Below are 18,901 nucleotides of genomic sequence, written 5' to 3'. Positions count from 1 at the left end.
ATAATTTGCTAATTTATTTTTAAAATTTACACATTTATTAGCACTAAAACGGACATTATAATTTAACAAACACATGCCTGACTGGTTCTCCCACTACCACCCGCAAACGCTGTGTTTGCGGGTGGTAGCGGTTGCTAGCGATTGATACCAATCACACAAACCGCTCCCAATTGCTCCAAATCGCTCCCAATCGCTCTAAACCACTGAATTCCAAAAGCTGCTTTCCGCAAGCGTTTGCGGTTGCGGGCGATTGCGGTTGAATATTTTTTTTTTATTATTAAACTTGAAACAAATCAATGATAATAAAATATTTTTTTATATATCTTTTATCTAACTATTTTATTCATTAAGGATTAGAGAAAATGAAGTACGAATAAGATTGAGAATATTAACAATTTGAAGAAAATAATATTTCAACTAACAATAACCCAGAAAACTTGATGTAAACTTAATGGCACATCGCACATATGTTCAAAAAATCTAAATAAATATAACATTTCATCAGAAATTTTTAAAGATAAGATTATTTTTTGAAATATATAAAAACAAATCACGAGTCTTCTCAACTCTCGTTTGATCATTACTACCGATGCAACTACTGCCCTACAGAACTTATTGAGTGTGTGAGATTTAAAAAGAAGATCTACGATCTAAAACACATGTTTTGTCATTTATCAAATTACTTGATTAAAGTTTTGGTAAAAAGCCAAATGCATAAAGTAATAAGTATTTCAATATGAAATTTATTCGTTTTATAAATAATTATTTTAGTATTTTTTAATGAATTTTAATTATATATCAAGTTTAATAAATTTTTTGGTATTTTTAAACATTTATATAATTATATATTACATTTATTATCTTTTAACCGCTACTGCATCTGCTGGTCAACCAGTCATAAACTCCCGCATACGCACCCATTTTAAAACGCTAAACCAGTCATTCAAAACGTTTAATAACGCTTGAAACCGCAACCATCCGCTACCGCAACCTCCCGCAAACGTAACCGCAAATGCTGCAGTTGAACCAGTCGGATACTACCAAATTACTCTCTATTTACTATATTACCTATTTTTAGAAAAATAGCGGATACTGAAAGAAGAAAGTATTTTTCTTATTTCAATGAGTAAAATATATTTACAATCTGATGTAAAAAAAAAGTTATCATAATTTCAAAATTCTATATCTAAAGTATAGGGTCTTATTGACAATAATAACAATTATACAAGGTCCTTACGAGCAATTAATTCTTCTATCTCACTCATGAAAACGCCGTCATTTCAATAAGCTTCTCATACATATAGTCGCATCTTAAATAAAACCCACCGGTAGAGATGAAACTCCGATGAAACAATGGCACCGTTAAGCTACCGCTTACGTAGCTTCACGCGTCGGTTCTCATCCTCCCGGACCACTCAAAGAAGCGGCAGAGGAACCACCACCAAGGTACCCACACTCTACACAAGCCCAGAGATCGATTCTAGTCCCGTCACCCTCCAGCTCCTCTCATGGGGACGAGGTGCTTCAGGTCAGCTCGGCGGTGGAATCGAAGAGATTCGAATGTATCCGTCTCCCGTCGCTAATCTTCACCTCCGCTCTGATCAATCCTTCTCTCTCGCCCAAACTCCTGGAAGAATCGACGCCGCCGATCCATCGAGTTTTCGAGTTGGAATCTCTTGTGGATTGTTCCACTCGGGTTTAACCATAGACGGAGATCTATGGATTTGGGGAAAAGGTGACGGAGGTAGGCTAGGGTTTGGCCAAGAGAACTCGGTGTTCGTCCCCAATTTGAACCCGCTTTTCGAGGAACGCTCGATTCGATCCATCGCTCTTGGTGGTTTGCATTCAGTGGCTTTAACACATCAAGGAGATGTATTCACTTGGTAAGCTCTAGCTTTGATCTCGATTTGAGTTTTTGGAATCAATACTGTTTTGTGCAAGTTGATGCAATGCCAATGGATATATCAAGCTAGATTCGTGTTTGTGTTTGATCTTTTTGCTTCTGCATACATAATGTGATTGGGGTTCCATATATTAAAAATGAAGTTGTTAGGGGTTATGGTGGCTTTGGTGCTCTTGGACATCAGGTTTACACTAGAGAACTCGTTCCTCGACGTGTTGACGGTTCTTGGGACTGCAAAATCTCTGCCATTGCAACCAGTGGAACTCATACTGCTGCTATTACCGAATCAGGTTTCCACATGCTTTCTCTTCTTGCTATAGTTTTCTGCAGTTATTGACATGGTTTCATTCGTATATACTACTTCAAACGAACGTGACCCGTTCTTAGTGTTGTTGTTTTTGTTGGTTTTAACTGTTTGATATATTAGTAATAGTATCTCTGTAGAACTCTTAACCGGGCATGTTTTTTGTTTTAGGAGAGTTATATATGTGGGGAAGAGAAGAAGGAGACGGCAGACTAGGACTCGGGCCAGGCAGAGGACCAAACGAAGCTGGTGGGCGTAGTGTTCCTTCAAAGGTCAAAGCTTTAACAGTTCCCGTAGCCTCTGTCTCCTGTGGTGGTTTCTTCACAATGGCTCTTACACAAGAGGGACAACTCTGGAACTGGGGAGGTAAAAAACAATCTAATGCATCACTTTCTAGTTCCTGCCATTGTTGGTGTAAAAAGGAATTCAATGAATCTTTCTGTATCAGCAAATTCCAATTATGAGCTCGGACGCGGTGATAACTTGGGAGGTTGGGAACCAATGCCGGTTCCCAGTTTAGAAGGCGTTCGTATCACCCAGGTTGCGTGCGGTGGATATCACTCTCTTGCCTTAACCGGTAAACAATCTTCTGCAAATGGAGCAATATCTCTGGTTGGTTTTTACACGGTTGATTTGAAATTTGCTTGGTGTGACAACAGAGGAAGGTAAAGTACTCTCGTGGGGCCATGGTGGACACGGCCAATTGGGTAATTCCTCGCTACGAAACCAGAGAACTCCTACAGAAATCGAAGCGTTAGCAGACAAAAAGATTGTTTTCATCGCTTGTGGAGGTTCCTCTTCTGCAGCGATAACAGGTATATAGAAAGCTATACTTATGCTCATTTGACATGATAAATAACTCAAAAAAAAAACTAAAAACATGGGATTGGTTTTTCGACAGATGGAGGTGAACTCTGGATGTGGGGAAACGCTAAAGATTTCCAGTTAGGCGTTCCAGGACTCCCGGAGATCCAAACTACTCCTGTTGAAGTTAATTTCTTAACTGAAGAAGATGAGGGTCAACCACACAAGGTTATCTCAGTTTCCATTGGAGCTTCACATGCTCTGTGTTTGGTCTCAAGATCACATTAATAAACACTTCGATAGACGGTAGACAACAATAACCGTCTCACTTAGAAACAGAGTACATTGAGGTTCAACTCAAATCAATATTGTTTGTGATATACATTCGAAATGCAACGCAGTGGTTTTCAATATACGTGTATGATTATACAAATAAATTAACAAGATGTTCATATATATAAACAACAAAAAGAAAGAAACAAGATCGAACAGAGCGATTCTTGCCTGTAGGGGTGAACCCATCAACTGGAGCAGCAACCAACCTTTTTAACGGCAGAGACATCGTCTTTGGAACCAACATTGATGGTCTGTCCTTTGGGAAGAGCAGCAGGATCATCTCCTATATCCAACGCTTTCCGGCTAACAACACGGTAAATCAGAGAAAGCACTTCGGTGAAAGCATTCTCGACGTTCAACGATTCGAGAGCCGATGTCTCCATGAAGAAAGTGTTCTCCCTCTCCGCAAAAGCCTTAGCGTCTTCCGTTGAAACAGCTCGCAGGTGACGAAGATCCGCTTTGTTCCCAACGAACATGATGACGATATTTGAATCCGTGTGATCTCGAAGCTCTTTTAACCATCTTTCAACGTTCTCAAAGGTCACATGTCTTGTAACGTCGTACACAAGCAACGCTCCTACAGCTCCTCTGTAGTATGCACTTGTGATTGCTCGATATCTTCAAAGTCATCAAATCAAGAAAATCAAATAAAAATGGATCCATGGATCAAGAAGCGTGATGAATGAATCATGAATGTACCTTTCTTGCCCGGCGGTATCCCAAATCTGGGCTTTGACGATCTTATCATCGACTTGGATGCTACGTGTGGCGAATTCGACGCCGATGGTGGATTTAGATTCGAGACTGAACTCATTGCGTGTGAATCGAGAAAGGAGGTTGGATTTGCCGACGCCGGAATCTCCGATTAACACAACCTTGAAGAGGTAATCGTAGTCGTCTTCGGCTCTATATGAAGCCATTGTGAGATTATGGATCTCCTTCGAAAAGCTTATGAGATCTGAGATTTTAGCGCGTATCGAACCAAAGGGGAAGAAGAAAAAATAAAGAAAAGAAGAGTTTCAAATTTTCAAGAAACTTACAAAATGTGAAAAAAAAAAAAAAAAATTGCGGAGATCCGGATCCGACTTGGGTCCGGGTGTGGGTCGTTATCCAGACCCTTTATTTGAGTCCAGTAAATTTGTTTTATAGTATTTTTTACCTGAAATTGATTTTTTTTTTCTTATTTTTTAACGCCTGTGTTTTCATGTTAATCTAGTTATATTATATCGATGTAATGTAAGTTATTTATATTCACATTTCACCGACTTTTTTTGTTTTGGTTTTATAATAGTTCAAAACTTTAAAAAACATACAAACGATAATACATATTTGACATTCGTTGGTTGAGATTATGAATCAATTTTCATTACACGCTTGTTTATTGTATTAATTCATTACAAAAAAAAATATGAAAGTTAGCTTAAATTTTATTGGTTGGAGTTATTACTAATTTATGTTGGATGTATAGACCTTTCTTTTTTTTAAAATTCAAGTATGAGTTGTCCTCCATTTTAGATTTTTATTTTATTTAATACAATAACATATAATAAAAATGAATAGTCTGATCATGAATTCGAAAAAAAAAAACTAAAAATGTTTTATAGAAGTTTTAGATATTGGAGACACAATAATAACATAGAGCTTTTTAATCATTATTTCTTTAGATTTTATCTGAAAACGATTCTCTGGATTATTAAAATCTTAAAGTTCAATCATAACCTTAGTAGAAAACTTTTTTTTAGTATAACTCTAACAGTGATCCATTTTTATGTGATTTGTGTTTGTTATAAAGCAAAGAAATAATAAGTGTTCCGAGTGATTTTAGACTCTGTTAGACTGTTACATACAAAAACAGTCATGTGAAATCCCGTTAGGACGAGCGGTCATCGAACCATGCCTTTGGATTCAAAGACTAAGAATGAACCACATTTTCAATATAACTCCAGCTGTTTCAGTTTTGATCCCAGCTCAGCAACCTCTACTATACTTAAATTAGTTTGAGCTAATCAATTATAATGTTACCTTGATAATCCACCTTTAATTTGTAGAATTTTTACATGTTAATTGATTTTTCTTTCCAAAGTTAATAAGGATATGTGTGTATGTATGTGTATGTGAATGTGTACAAGTTAGTTATGATTTGTGAGAATCTTAAGAGTGCTCTGGAAAATCCTACTTGCGTATGTGAGATCATCTAAGATCCTTCCACACTTTTCAACCATCTCTACAACTCTCTTATACATTTTGCGATTTTAAAGAGATGACTGAAAATGGCTAAGCGTTGATACGCAAACCTCTCCAATATGATCTACTAAAGCGTTCAGCTCGAATACACTTAGGCCTTGATCAAGCAACGTTTATCATTCATTATCTGTAAGAAGAACACTAACTAAGTAGACAGTATTGTTCAGTAATAAGTAATAACCATCCACCAAAATTTGTGGTTTGTGTAAGTGTAACCATCATAGATATATAGGAGTGGGCTTATAGAATAGCTATGAATGTCCTCTGATTTGTCAAACGATCGAGTCCATCGACGAAACAAAATACAGAAAAATACAAGTAGAAATCATGAAACAATAATAAAATGAAAATGATGATTAAGAGCATTTACACTAGAGAAATTTTTCAACGTTACTCAAAAAAAAATAATAATAATATTTTAATATTTAACCAAGGAGAAGTGAACAAGTGTAGAAATTCTCAGAGTAACGATTCTAGCCCAACCACTCAAAGCATCAGTTCTCTCTATTGCTCTCTTTTTCTGTATTATTTTATTAATTTTTAATAAAAAAAATTTGGAGAAGTAACGCTCCGTGGAGATGACCTAAGGGGAACATGGTGGAGTCATACACCAACCCACAGACAATCCCAAACTCTCCCAACCGCCCAACCAAACTTTCCCGTGTGTGATTTGTATGAGATTTTATAACTTATGCACATGTCCTTGTGGACCTACTCTCCTCTCAAGTGTTTCCCTACAATGACCACCACCTACCTAATATGGACCCCTCAACATCATCACCATTGATTCGGAGGGTGTGTCACCCTATCCAATCCAACGACGTATTTACGAGCTCTGCGTTTTCACTGATCTAACGGCCCACAATCAGACGATTCGTACTCTTTTATATCTCTCTCTCGGCTTAATTAGATCTTTGATGTTTGAAATCTTCTTCTACGAGCGAGCGATATAGATTGGTGTTAGAGAAAACGACGAACCGACCTCCATATAAGTACGTCAGCCATCGACGTTCCGACACGTGAAGTGGGTTCCAGTTTTAAAGCCACGTGGATCACAATGCCGCCCATGAGGCCCGTCACTAACACGTGGGTCCCATGCAAAGTCGCTCGCCCGTTGCTTTGCGCTGTTCCTACGCGACGGCACGGCTCACTCGTTTCTTTTCTTTCCGTACAATTTCCTTCAGAAAACTTTTTCTATAATTCGCCCATTGAGAAATCTCAAAATATTCCCATTACAAAAAAAATATTGGTCTCTTTTTTTCTTTTCTATCAACAACAAACCTAAGAGATTACTCTTTCGAGTTAATCATTAGTTATATATAATTAATAGAAATGGAATTATACTATATTAATAGAAGATCATTTTTCGTTTTTCTATTACCTAGTGGAAGCTGTGATTTTGAATTTATAGTTTGTTTATTCGATTATAAAATTCCTTCATATGTTTCCGAAGATATTATAAGATAAGATAAGAATTTTGCATATTATTTATGTAAGTGCTAACACGGCTTAACTAATTAGACGGAACTTAGCTACATTGAACCTGCACAGTCTTAATGACTAAGAAGAACACATAAACAACGAATCAAAGGTAAAAGATAAACACATAAACAAAGAAGCAGAAGCGACGATTTTGTATGCCCAATCAAATATATAAATTTATTAGATACATCAATGAAAACAAACAAAAGAAGAAAAAAAAAATCCCAGCAAAATTAAAACCTTATCAAATATACAACGATAAGTAAAAACGGCTAGTTCGAAAACTGAACCTAAGCCATATAAATTTGCACTCTTGGACTATTCCAAAAACTAACCAAAAAAAGAAAGAGAGGTAAAATTTTATATGTGGCAAAAAAATTTACAAGCAGTCATATAATTATATAATAAATCCCGTTTTAAACCCATTATGATAAAATAAAATAAAAACCACTTCATCGAACTTTTTTTACCTTATGTGTATAGAATATTACTATATTTTTTGGGGTTAAGAAGAAGAAGAAGCTATGAGAGACTCAGGGCAGGTAGAGACCATTCTGATCATGGTCAGAAGACGTCCATTGACTTTGACTCCAGTATGCATGATCAACGGTGCTAGTTAGATCAAACAGTGTTTGATCTCCTCCGCCACTTCCCCAATCCAACGGTTCAAATCCCATATTTGGATCAGAAGACCTTCCTTGGAACTCAACCTGAGCCGTTCGATCCCCAAACTGTTGTTGCTGTACAGTTTCACTCTCCAACTTCAGATGATCGTCTTGGTTTACGAACTTGCCCCCGAATCCAAACGGAGTCGTTTCGATCGCCGACGCCGTAGTAAAACCTCCGATCTCCGAGAAAACTCCACCGTCCGATGAGCCTTGTCCGAGCAACGTCGACCACTCGATCCCGTTACCATACAGTTTAAGATTAGGCATGTCAAAACCGGGAACAACCGACGAAGCAACCTCCGCCGCCGCGGTGACAGATACGGCGGCGACGGTGGTAGAGTTAGAAGCGGTGAGAGAAGAGCTCTCGCTGCTAGAGTGAGATCCCGTACTCGATTTGTCCTCCACGTTATGTTCTTGCTGCGTCGTGGTTGGTAATTTGTCGGCAGATGAGGAAGACGTAGGCTGCTTTGTTTTCGATCTTTTAGCTTTCCGGCAACCACCTCCGACGGGGACGTTACGTAGAACACCACCTTTAGTCCAGTAACGACGACAGTTCTTGCAAAAGTGTCGAGGCTGAGAAAGATTGTAATTGTTATAGTAACAGAACTTTGTGTTAAGAGAGTTACAACGAGGACACTTGAGAGATTGGTGATGGTTAAGTATACTGTTCTGATGAGCTCTCATCCTCCGATCTCCACCTCCTCCTCCGCCGATTCCTCCACCGAAAAACCTCCCTCCTCCTCCACCACCGCCACCTCCGGTCATCGAGTAATCATGAATATCTTGCATTTCGTAGAGAGATGATAAAGAAAAATATACAATCTAAGCAAGTTTGGGTTTCGAGGTTATTACAGTGGAGAAGGTAAGAGAAATAGGAAGAGAAGAGAGAGAAGGTGAAGTGGTAAGCATGGGAAAGACTTCTTCTGAAACTCTCTGACAAAGCATATCTTTCATATGTCCGAACAGGCAGTTTATCTTCAAATGACGGTTCTGCCCATGCGATATTTTGTATTTTACAATCCCCTCGCGTGGCTGTATTCAGAAGTTAGCTTCGAGTCCAAAAATTTGGCCCCATCAAATTATGTATGTATTAAATATTAATATCTTCGCATTTAAACGATTTGTTATATTTCGGTTGTATATATTTATTTGTATGCCAAAGAGTCGCATCAAAATATCCAATGATTGACAAAAATATTTATAAAAAAAACAATAATAATAATCGTGTTTTTTTAAATCTTTTAGTTTCACATCGAATTATATTGAATCCCAAAAGCTTCAAAATATTAATGCGATGATTTTTTTAACTAAACTTTAAAAAAAAAATGTTATTGTTTCGCCATCGAAAATTCATACTATTAGTACATTGTTTCTTAAAACAAGTAATGCAAATTACTTCTTGGGAGAGGTTAATATCTTCTAACGAATATACATGAGATCATGTAATTAATAAAATATGAATTCAAAATCAATATTTTCCAATAAACTTTTTAAAATGATTTTCTTCTGCAAAACAATGAATTAGAAGTCTGAATAACCTACTAATTTCTAATCCCGTACTATATGAAAAATGTTTGAATTGAGTTGACTAGTGTTTACGTATATATATATATATATATATATATGCTGTATAAATTGTATTTAATCTTTAGATATTATTCTCGTACTGAGTCTAAGACATATCACATACATAGTCCACAAGATAATATAATATCTCACTGAACTACGTTGCTTGAAAAAGGAATAATTTCTTATGTACTTATGTTTTTGTGATTAAATATATAAGTATGGAATTTTACTTTGCGTGTGAAATTGAAACAAAAACATAAATAGGTATTTTCGCGAGAGGCTTCTTTTGGAATTTGAAGTTACGCGTAGAGCTTTTGATTGCGCATTGTTTTCAGATACTTTTTGTATTGGAAATATAATGGAGGCAATGTCAAAAGGTCCAATCCCTTGCTTCAACTACAAGGAAACTAACATCTAGTATATATCGTCTAACATTTGTTGTAAGTTTAAGGTTTGAACAGTGAAATATAGTTGCCACTTGCCACAATTTAATTACAAAGCCAATCTTTCAATAATTATTAATTATAGTATTAGTTTTAGCGTATATATCGCTTTCAGATGCACGAATATTACATCAAACTTGAATAGTGATTTTAACAATTGTCATAGTGGTACAACAGTCCTTCGTAAAATGCTTTCCTTCGTTCAAAACCTTACTATATTAATCTTTTTTCTCCAAAATAGATATCTTCCGTTTGAGTTATAACCGATTCATCATAGTCTACCCTTTTAATTAACACGTCAGTTTCACAAAGAAATTTTTTGAAAAGATGGATTTGGCATAACAAATTTAACCCTAATCGTAATAATAGTGGGGCAAGATTTTTGTTGAATTGGGAAGGAATGATCTAAGCGGTTGATATGGATGGATAAGAGGGCACGTGGAGGGTGAATAAACGTAAGAGTTTGATATCCACATAAATTGGATTGTCGACTTGTCGGCCACCCCGCTTTATCTGCTGATTCAAAGAGCCCTGTGGCCTGTTCCAGTGGTTCCTCTTGTACCACGTCACCGTATATCTCTTAAGAATGATAAAACTATTTGGTAATGAGAATGTAGCGTATGTGTACAAATGTGGTACTTGTAGTCGCAATTATTTGTCCGGTTGTCATATTAAGTAATCACAACTATTTTTGTACATCCTAACCAAATTTAGATCTACAGTCCATGGGTTTATGAATGTTTAAGAGGCCTTTCAAAATATTTATAGTACATATGATAGATAAACCCGTAGTTTAAACCAAAATGCCGTACCTTGTTATAATTCATATTTGGTAGAACCAAATATAGTCTCACGTTTGGTGTTCAGTTACCATATTTGTATTTTTTGAACTGGAGTAATTAAACTATGTAAGATAAATTATTTCTCAAAGATAATTTTTAACATTTTGTATAAAATGTGAAGGGATCAGCCTTCGCATTAATTTGAACGTACATATATCCCTTGAAATATCCATGGTTTTCATATTCCATATTGGATGATGTCCGTATAATTTCAGAAATTATGAAATCGACCAGTATTTTAGTGGAAAGAGCCAATAGGACCACTAAAGTGGGTAAGCAAATGTCGGGTGGAAAGTGCAAACTGCAAACACAACAATAGTGACATGGAGACATATAGTAATACAATGCTCATCGCTCCATATCTCATAGATGCATGACAGTGATAACAATTAGCAGTGAATGACATATCTATAGTTTGTGTTTTTATAATCAAAGACAGTGATGAATGATGATTGAAAGCAATGAAGTATTATATATACTGCTCGTATTGTTTTAGTAATAGATTATACAATGGTAATGACAAAATCATATTTTTGTAACAACTCCGTTAATAACGACGATATTAACAAAAATTTTGCCCAAAAAAATAAAACAAATTTGTTTTGCTGAAAAAGACAAGACACACAAATCTTTTAATTAATACAGAAGGTTATGAGATCTCGAATTAGAGACATGGTAATTACTAGAATATCAAGTCACTTAAATATAGATATATAGAACTCCAAAGATTATAAACTTCATGGCTTTAACCTTGGGTTTGGTGAGTTTGGTCCTTAAGCTGGCTGTATGTGACTTGTGTCTAATTAACTAACTTAATTTCCAGTTTTCCACACTAAAAAACAATAACTTATTGCACTAATCGGGTACTATATATATATATATATATATATTTTTTTTTCTGTTTTTGGTTAAGAATGTATATATTCACAATATTCAATCCATGTATAATGTATTGGAAGCCTTTTAAAGGCAACCCTAAAGAAGAGAATGAAGGAGGCACATGATAAGGTGCGCGCGGTAACCAAACTACATGCATTGGAACTTGGAAGCCTTTCAAAGGCAATCCGAAGAAACTGAGCCGTCACTCATAGAGAATTTCAAAGCACTTAGATCAAACATTTCTTCATCATCTTATTACTAATAAGACGACGACTTAATAAGCGTAATTTTGTACCATAATGAAATAATTGATAGTACTAAGTAAGATCGAAATGACCACAATTAAATGCACCATAATGAAAATCGTTCATTGTCCTCAGAACTAACACAATCGATATTGAAGAACCTCTCATAGCTTTCAGTACATATTGCTCAAAGATTATGAATTTAACGTCAATATTTTAAAATTTGTGTGCTTTTCGGGAAAATGTCGCCACAGAAACGTTTTTTTTTATAAAGAATTTTTTTTTTGTTATATTACATTATTTTTCTTTATTCCAGGCTTTTTTAAAATTTTAAAGTCGATTGTTTGACTCGAATTATTAGATCGAGAACGTTGTAGTGATTTTTGCTATGTAAAATCTTCGTTCTAGTTTGAGCAACTGAACCAGATATATGGTTAATGCAATTATACAAATGTTTGAAAATACTCAAATAGCATATGACAATCAATTAATTACCGTAAAATGCTTATCTTAGATGTCTAGTTGAACTATACTCATATTTTAACATTGTCTAAATTCTGCGACTGAACAAAATGATTTCATTTTGGAAAAAGAAGTGATCGAATTGACATAAATATATAGAAACGTCTTGTATATATATCCTTTATTTAAAGTGTTCATGCAAGAAGAACCTTGTTCATCAGTCATCACACATGCGCTTCGATACGACGTGGCTATACTTATCACAAAATCTTATTGTAATTTGTAACATTCACACGGATTCTTCTGTACCTGTTCGTGGACGTCAAAAACATTAACTACACACCTATGCCTCACATGCATGTGCACGGTCCAGTGTCCACACTGCACGCATCAAAGTATTTTTCTAATGTCGACTGTCTGAAGACTAATGAAATCATTTTTTACATTTCAGTAGTCCGTTCTATGTTTGGCCTTCAACTTGACAGATTTAGCTTCGCTTAGAAATCATATGCGACGAATATTATTTTGTTATTAATTAACGGAACTAATATTAGCAAACAAAAAGCGGCGGTAAGAGATTTTTCTGCGTGAGATAAAATCATATGACAGATAATCAAATATCAAGTATGATATCTGTTAAAATTATGAACAGTTGAGATTTATTTTGTTTTTAAAAAACACATGCAATAATAAATAAATCGACTCGTCAGTTTTTGCAAATAATAGGGTTTACCATATAGACTAATTATAGTAATGCTTTGTTTTTTTGTAAAACTACTAGTAGTATAGTATTGCTCAAATAAAAAAAAAATCAGAGTATATATCCTTTTATCAAACAAAAATCGGAGTATCATTCATACCAAGAAAAAAAAAATCAGTAAATTAAACATTAAATATTATAATAAATAGAAATGGAAATGAAGGGGAAAAAAAGTTGACCCCACTGAGACATAGGAGGTGAACTGCACACTAATTGGTACACAGGTGTCCTTGGCTAGCCAAGAGAACTATCAAATTCAAAATCCATACGGACCATACTAATACGGCTATGCCTACAAAATACATATACATACAGTACATTGGTACAGTCACAGACCTGCTTTTTCATCCTATCAATACAATAAATTCCGAAATTTGATACGACCATCTAAAATTTATGAGTAATTTGTTTAGCATTGAGGGCTATGAAAAAAACGATATTTATAAATTAATTATAAGAAATGGTATGATCAATAATATACTATTTTAGGGCAGAGATACTGTGTATCCTAATTCCTAATACATATGGGAGAGTATGGGAGAGTGTTTGCTAAAACGACGAGGTGAGGTGTGTCAGTGAGTTGAGTGGAAAGGTCACCATCAATGCTCAAGGTTCAGTCGTCGGTGGTCGGTTGAGATTGCAAAGTCTTCAACAGGCCCATGGGTCCTAGCTCGTTATACCATCATCACAACTGTCACGTGATCATTGGGTCCACCCATCAGGCCCATCTTCCATCACATCTCACACAGCTCTCTCGTCTATCATACTTCCATTTATACACGTACTCGCATACATACAAATACACACACACACACACACATACGGCTAGATAACAAACAGATTGTGATATATTTTGATTTGGATTGATTTTTTAGGATTGTTTTCAATATGAAAGGTCGATGTCTTTTGTTTTTAATTTGTTTGTTGTGAATGTCGAAATGTGATTTTTATTGACATATTGCGGATAGTTGAGAGCATCAATTTCATCATCTAAAAGATCTGTTCTGAGTGTTCCAAATCATTTGCCGTATTGAATGTTTTTTTAATGTATCAATCTCTCTTTTGTCGTGTTCAAAGGTTTAAGATACTATATAGGGAGTATGATAATTAGCGGTAAAGTTCTTAAAATAATATAAATTCATGGAAACACAATGATCTTCAAACCTATTCATTCAGAATGTCCTAATCTTATATCTATGCAAACAAAAACATACACTAATCAGCATGTTGGTATTAAGCGAGCCGTATTTTGGGTAGGTTTTATGTTATTTATAAGAGAACCATGTTTATTTTACTTTGACGATAATGAGAGATGGATAAGAGCTACAACTTTTGTTTTCACGTCAAATTACAAAGGCCGAACTTAAAAAGTCTCGTAATTAGGTCCAACCCACTCGAAGACATAGTGGATTAGAAAGAAAAGAAAATTACATTTCACTACTAGTTCACCTAATTCAGTAAAGATAAAATGTTATCTATCACTTTATAATAAACAACAACTTTAGTGTTGGAGAATCAATTGGTTCGACAGACGATTGCATCATACTGATTACTGACATTGCTCAAAATTCTATATGAATGGGAAAAAGCTATCCTGATGTATTTTGGCTCCCCATACGTATGATCTCTACAAACTAAGATTTATTTTACCATGCAAACAAAGATCCTTCTTCCTTTGCTTTTTTTATTTTACTGAATTTGGACTTTTCAACCTAAATTTACAAAAAAATTATTTCCATTCTAACTAGTCAACCTAGACTACAATATGTGAACATACACTACTAATTCAATTTTAACTATTTCATAAAACTACAGTATGTGAGATTCGGAATCAGCACTCTCCAGTCCAGGTTACTGAAGGTTTGTGTGGATGTCTAATTAGAGTGAATATTGCCAAATCAATGTTTATTGTTTTTTTTTTTTTTTTTTTTGGTGCCTATCTCTCTTTTTGCATTACAACTCATTTTTTTTTTACTTGCTATTACATTTAATTTAGAGCGATATTCGGTCCATTATTCACACGAAATTTGTTTACATAATCTTTAACCGAAATTCCTTGTGTTACGTTTTCTGATTAGCTTGCTAGCATTTTCTCATTTTTCCACTTCGGATTTCACGACGTCGAAAGTAACAACTTCGCTATTAGGCCTCAGACATCAGTGTGGGCTTCACCCCTTAGTGGACTGGGTGGCCGCTAGTGATTTGAGCCGGAGTGTGGGATCCAGTATCAACACAATAAAAAAATCAAGTTTATCTATTCCGTCTATACATATTATCCGAAGATTTCTTTCCATTTAAACTATTTTAACCTAAAATGCAATACTAATTTTCAATTTTTAATATTCTACCTAAACTACAATTAGTACAATACAAAAATTCAATTTTAATTGTTATAAATATTTCATATATGTATATACATATATATATATATAGTATAGTATTTCAAAATCCATGCGTATGCTGGTATAATCATTTCTATATAAAATTGTTATTAACGTAAACTCTGTGCTTATTTTTACAAAATTGATCGAATTTACCAAGTAGAGAATAACCCAACATAAATTTAGTTAATTAAGCGGGAAAAGAACTAAATTTTAGTATTATTTTGGTTTTCATTTTTGTAAAAATACAAAATCAAATTTAGTATAAGTTTTATTTATTATAGAAAGACAAATAAAAACCTAGCTTTTCACTAAATCATTCTTCTTAAAGTCATCAGTCAAAAGGTTTTCAAAAAAAAACCCCAGAGTTGAAACGTATGACGAGCGAGAGTGCCACATCTCCGGCAATACCGCCTCCGTCGGAACATCAGCCACTGCCGCAGAATTCAGTCGCACCTCCCTCTCCGCCGCCGCCCGAAATCACGGTACTCTGCTTCTCTCTCTGCTCTCTCCATAAAGAGTAATAATTTTACACTAGGATCTGTATAATAACTCCGATTGTGTTGCAGACGGAGGATATGGTGAACAGCAACGGAATACTAACAGATCAATTGGTTGATGAAGAACCATCGTTTCACAAGTAATTTCTAAAAATTCCAAACTTTTTTTTTTGTCTTTCTTTTGTGCATTGTGTTCTTCGGGACTGTAAAGAACCTAAATCTCGTATTTTTTTAAGATATCTCGAAAGCGAAGAGTATGCTGACAAGTATCGAAACTACGAAGATGGGTTTAAGCAGTTTCTTGTGGAGAAGTACTTCTCTGGAGGTTAGTTTGTTTTTTTTGTATTGTCTCCCATTGTTCTTTGGAGTTGAAAAGTTCATAAAGATTTGATCTTTTTTGGGTGTTGTTGTTGTTGTTGTTGTTTCAGATGATATGTATGAGGAGATAACAACAGTTGATGATGGTGCGACCATTTATTCAAGCAAGTAAGCAATTAGATTGGTGTTTTGGAAACAGAGATCTTGTCATATGAGTTTTCGAGGGTGTTGTAATTTTGGGATAATACTCTTTTATCATCTTCTTGGTTTTTGGTTAATGCTTTCAGGTGGCCTTCCTTGGCTTCGTTTGCAGACCCGGTTGCTTCTTTTGTAGACCCTGTACAATGCATTGTTGATGATGAAGAAGTAGAAGCAGAAGTAGTTGAAGCAGAAGCAGATGCAGAAGTAGAAGCAGAAGAAGAGGTTGAGGAAGTAGAAGAAGTAGAGGAAGTAGGAGAAGTAGAAGAACTAGGAGAGCTAGAAGAAGAGAGTGTAGATTCAGCTTCTGCAGAGATACCCAATGGTCAAATCTCCAATGGAGGTGCTGTCTTAGAGAAGAAGGACAATTGTTGATGTAGGGCAAGAAACCAAAAATGTACGTTCTAGTTCGTTTTCGGTGTTGACATTGTTTGAATGAACCTTTTGCTCAAATTGATTTGCTTCATAGACCAGTTATGTGATACACAATTTCGATTGAGGTAAGGTAACTGTGAAACCAGTATATAATAGCTATTTGCAGTGTTGTTATCTATAATCTATACACAAATATGACAGTAAGTAGTTGCAGTATAGTCGTATAGAAGTCACAAATATATGGGTCAATCACAGTACTACTGGCTTAAACTTAAACACACCAAGAACGAGGAGGAGTGGGATATGAAACTTCTATCTTATTTACCAAAGGGGCTGTTGTTGGTGGGACGGTTTGACGTTTCTCCTCTTAGATGATGATTCACATTGCGGTCATTGATGTTGCTCTCAGGATTTCTCATGGGTAATAGCACATCCGCCATGAGCAAGTGAAAGGAAGAGACTTTCTCTTTCAGCTGTGAGTTCTCTTGCAGGACCTGGTGGTTGCTTTCCAACAAGTTGATGACTTTCTCAGATAAGTGATGATTCAACATCATGAGCTGTTCAACTTGTTGCTGGAGCTCTTCAATCTGCCTCTTCTTGCGCAGACGTGACCTTTTTGCAGATTCCCGGTTAGAGACCATTCTTCTCGCCCTTCTTTCTTCTGGAAGAAGCCCCTCGTTATGGAAAATGTTTAATGCATTTGGGTCTAACTGAGACTGATTGTTGTCGCTGCGTGTCGAGGCTGGCTGCAATTGGGCATTGAAGTCGGTGTTTGGTAGGAATGCCGAGTTGAAATGGTCGTCTTGTAATGGGACACCTTCAAAAATATCGAAACAATGAGAACGATGGACACCAGACTCCATGAAGGGTTTTAGATGTCTACTCATCAAACTGAATATACTCTGTGATGCAGGAATCAGAAACACCAAAAGTGACAGATGGAGAAGATAGAATGAGAGAGAGATTGGCTGCGTTATAGAAGAGACATAAGATATGTGTAGGCTCTTAACATTAGATTGGTGGATGCTATATAATGACAAATAAATTTACTTGCATGAAGACAACTGTAATTACAATTTCTTGCGTAGCATATGAAACTTTCCACTAACAAAACTATCTTAGTGACACTTTTTGACAAAATTTCACTTATTTACATCTTTGTCAAGATTAGTGTATCTTTTTTTTGTCGACATTTTGTTTCTCAACTCAAGGTAGCCTCTTTTTTCATTGTCCTCTTATTTATTTCACAACAAAATTATATGTGATGAGCCGTTTAGTCACATTTAACTTAATCTATCAAGTATCAACACAATCCATATAAAATTGTTTTTGAAAATGTAAAAAAAAAAAAAAAAAAAAGATGAATAGTACTATATTAGATATATATACATATATAATTTATTCGACTCAACTCATTTTCATAATCTTTTTAAGTTTTCATTATGTGCGGATTCAACGTATGCTAATTCGTGTGTAATACAATAATGTTTGTGTCATCATCATGACTTCGTAACGAAAGAGGTCAGTGGATGCTAACTTGCACGTTTTTAGCTATTTTCACTCACAATGTTACTGTTCCAAGTCTATTCGTCAATTTAGAAAATCCTAAGATTAGGATCACTTCTTTTAAAAGTTACCAACAAGAAAAATAAAATGCAATTCCAAATTGATATTACCTTTACCAAAAGGAAGTAAGACAAACAACCTTACAAAGTCTACCTTACTTGTACAAAGATAATGGTAACTTTGTAAGGTTGTTTATCTTAATTCCTTTTTATGTAACTGGATCATAATCATATTAGAAGAAAATATCGCCCGATAGTAAAATACCACCTACTGCAATAAAGTCAAAAGAAAAAAAGAAAAAACATTAATGCGTTGTTTCCAGACAGAGATTAAGGAATAAACTTTGAATTTCAAGGCTAAATTCACACATTAATTAAAGAGAGATAATGATGCTTAACAGCTTGGAAAATGTGAACCAAAAATGTGATTAACGTTGCGGAGAGGCAATGTCTTGTATCCAGAAACGGACAATAACTCTCTTTTTATGCAAGTTTCGTCTTAGCCAACTTGAACCCAGTGAGAGGTTCCTATCCAGCTCATGTCTTCAATACTCATATCACACTTAGATGCTTAAATGTCACTGAGAAAGAATATTCTAATAACAAAAAAAATTATGATCTAC

The 18,901-nt window shown here is 35.3% G+C and overlaps 5 protein-coding genes across 6 annotated transcripts; 2 read left to right on the top strand and 3 right to left on the bottom strand.

Annotated features, from left to right (window-relative positions):
• Positions 1-1,263: 1,263 nt before the first annotated feature.
• On the top strand, positions 1,264-3,448 carry LOC104726676 (RCC1 domain-containing protein RUG3, mitochondrial). 2 transcript variants are annotated; one of them, XM_010445592.2, is made up of 6 exons: positions 1,264-1,883; positions 2,047-2,193; positions 2,379-2,573; positions 2,656-2,784; positions 2,867-3,022; positions 3,109-3,448. In XM_010445592.2, the coding sequence occupies exons 1-6, from the start codon at positions 1,871-1,873 to the stop codon at positions 3,297-3,299; spliced, it is 831 nt and encodes a 276-aa protein (XP_010443894.1). In that variant the 5' UTR covers positions 1,264-1,870; the 3' UTR covers positions 3,300-3,448. The 2 variants fall into 2 exon arrangements, with proteins under 2 accessions (XP_010443894.1, XP_010443893.1); XM_010445591.3 differs by having other exon boundaries at positions 1,288-1,883; positions 2,054-2,193.
• LOC104726677 (ras-related protein RABA1f-like) lies at positions 3,337-4,543 on the bottom strand. The gene is made up of 2 exons (XM_010445594.3): positions 4,047-4,543; positions 3,337-3,965 (listed from the first exon to the last, which is right to left on the bottom strand). Exons 1-2 carry the CDS (start codon positions 4,265-4,267, stop codon positions 3,533-3,535), a joined length of 654 nt encoding a protein of 217 aa, XP_010443896.1. The 5' UTR covers positions 4,268-4,543; the 3' UTR covers positions 3,337-3,532.
• Positions 4,544-7,222: 2,679 nt separating this feature from the next.
• On the bottom strand, positions 7,223-8,896 carry LOC104726675 (dof zinc finger protein DOF5.4). Its single transcript, XM_010445590.3, has one exon. The coding sequence runs from the start codon at positions 8,528-8,530 to the stop codon at positions 7,607-7,609; it is 924 nt and encodes a 307-aa protein (XP_010443892.1). The 5' UTR covers positions 8,531-8,896; the 3' UTR covers positions 7,223-7,606.
• A 6,728-nt stretch (positions 8,897-15,624) lies between these two features.
• Positions 15,625-16,811, top strand: LOC104726674 (uncharacterized). The gene is made up of 5 exons (XM_010445589.3): positions 15,625-15,807; positions 15,892-15,962; positions 16,059-16,147; positions 16,251-16,308; positions 16,428-16,811. The coding sequence occupies exons 1-5, from the start codon at positions 15,700-15,702 to the stop codon at positions 16,711-16,713; spliced, it is 612 nt and encodes a 203-aa protein (XP_010443891.1). The 5' UTR covers positions 15,625-15,699; the 3' UTR covers positions 16,714-16,811.
• Positions 16,812-16,817: 6 nt separating this feature from the next.
• On the bottom strand, positions 16,818-17,726 carry LOC104726673 (uncharacterized). The gene has a single exon (XM_010445588.3). It carries the CDS (start codon positions 17,598-17,600, stop codon positions 17,031-17,033), a length of 570 nt encoding a protein of 189 aa, XP_010443890.1. The 5' UTR covers positions 17,601-17,726; the 3' UTR covers positions 16,818-17,030.
• Between the last annotated feature and the right edge of the window lie 1,175 nt (positions 17,727-18,901).

Source organism: Camelina sativa, chromosome 11 (assembly GCF_030686135.1).
Source record: "Camelina sativa cultivar CO46 ecotype springtype chromosome 11, ASM3068613v1".
NCBI classification, from domain to species: Eukaryota; Viridiplantae; Streptophyta; class Magnoliopsida; order Brassicales; family Brassicaceae; genus Camelina; species Camelina sativa.
The sequence above is the reverse complement of the archived record's forward strand: the minus strand, read 5'-3'. Positions and strand labels throughout refer to the sequence as shown.

Excerpts from the sequence above, each read along its gene's own strand:
- LOC104726675 (XM_010445590.3), bottom strand. The coding sequence starts at position 8,530 with ATGCAAGATATTCATGATTACTCGATGACCGGAGGTGGCGGTGGTGGA.
- LOC104726676 (XM_010445591.3), top strand. The coding sequence starts at position 1,354 with ATGGCACCGTTAAGCTACCGCTTACGTAGCTTCACGCGTCGGTTCTCA. Across the intron at positions 2,785-2,866 it reads TCACTCTCTTGCCTTAACCG|AGGAAGGTAAAGTACTCTCG; the intron begins GTAAACAATCTT and ends GTGTGACAACAG. Across the intron at positions 3,023-3,108 it reads CTCTTCTGCAGCGATAACAG|ATGGAGGTGAACTCTGGATG; the intron begins GTATATAGAAAG and ends GTTTTTCGACAG.
- LOC104726677 (XM_010445594.3), bottom strand. The coding sequence starts at position 4,267 with ATGGCTTCATATAGAGCCGAAGACGACTACGATTACCTCTTCAAGGTT. Across the intron at positions 3,966-4,046 it reads GATACCGCCGGGCAAGAAAG|ATATCGAGCAATCACAAGTG; the intron begins GTACATTCATGA and ends ATGACTTTGAAG.
- LOC104726674 (XM_010445589.3), top strand. The coding sequence starts at position 15,700 with ATGACGAGCGAGAGTGCCACATCTCCGGCAATACCGCCTCCGTCGGAA. Across the intron at positions 15,808-15,891 it reads CGCCGCCGCCCGAAATCACG|ACGGAGGATATGGTGAACAG; the intron begins GTACTCTGCTTC and ends ATTGTGTTGCAG. Across the intron at positions 16,309-16,427 it reads GCGACCATTTATTCAAGCAA|GTGGCCTTCCTTGGCTTCGT; the intron begins GTAAGCAATTAG and ends TAATGCTTTCAG.
- LOC104726673 (XM_010445588.3), bottom strand. The coding sequence starts at position 17,600 with ATGAGTAGACATCTAAAACCCTTCATGGAGTCTGGTGTCCATCGTTCT.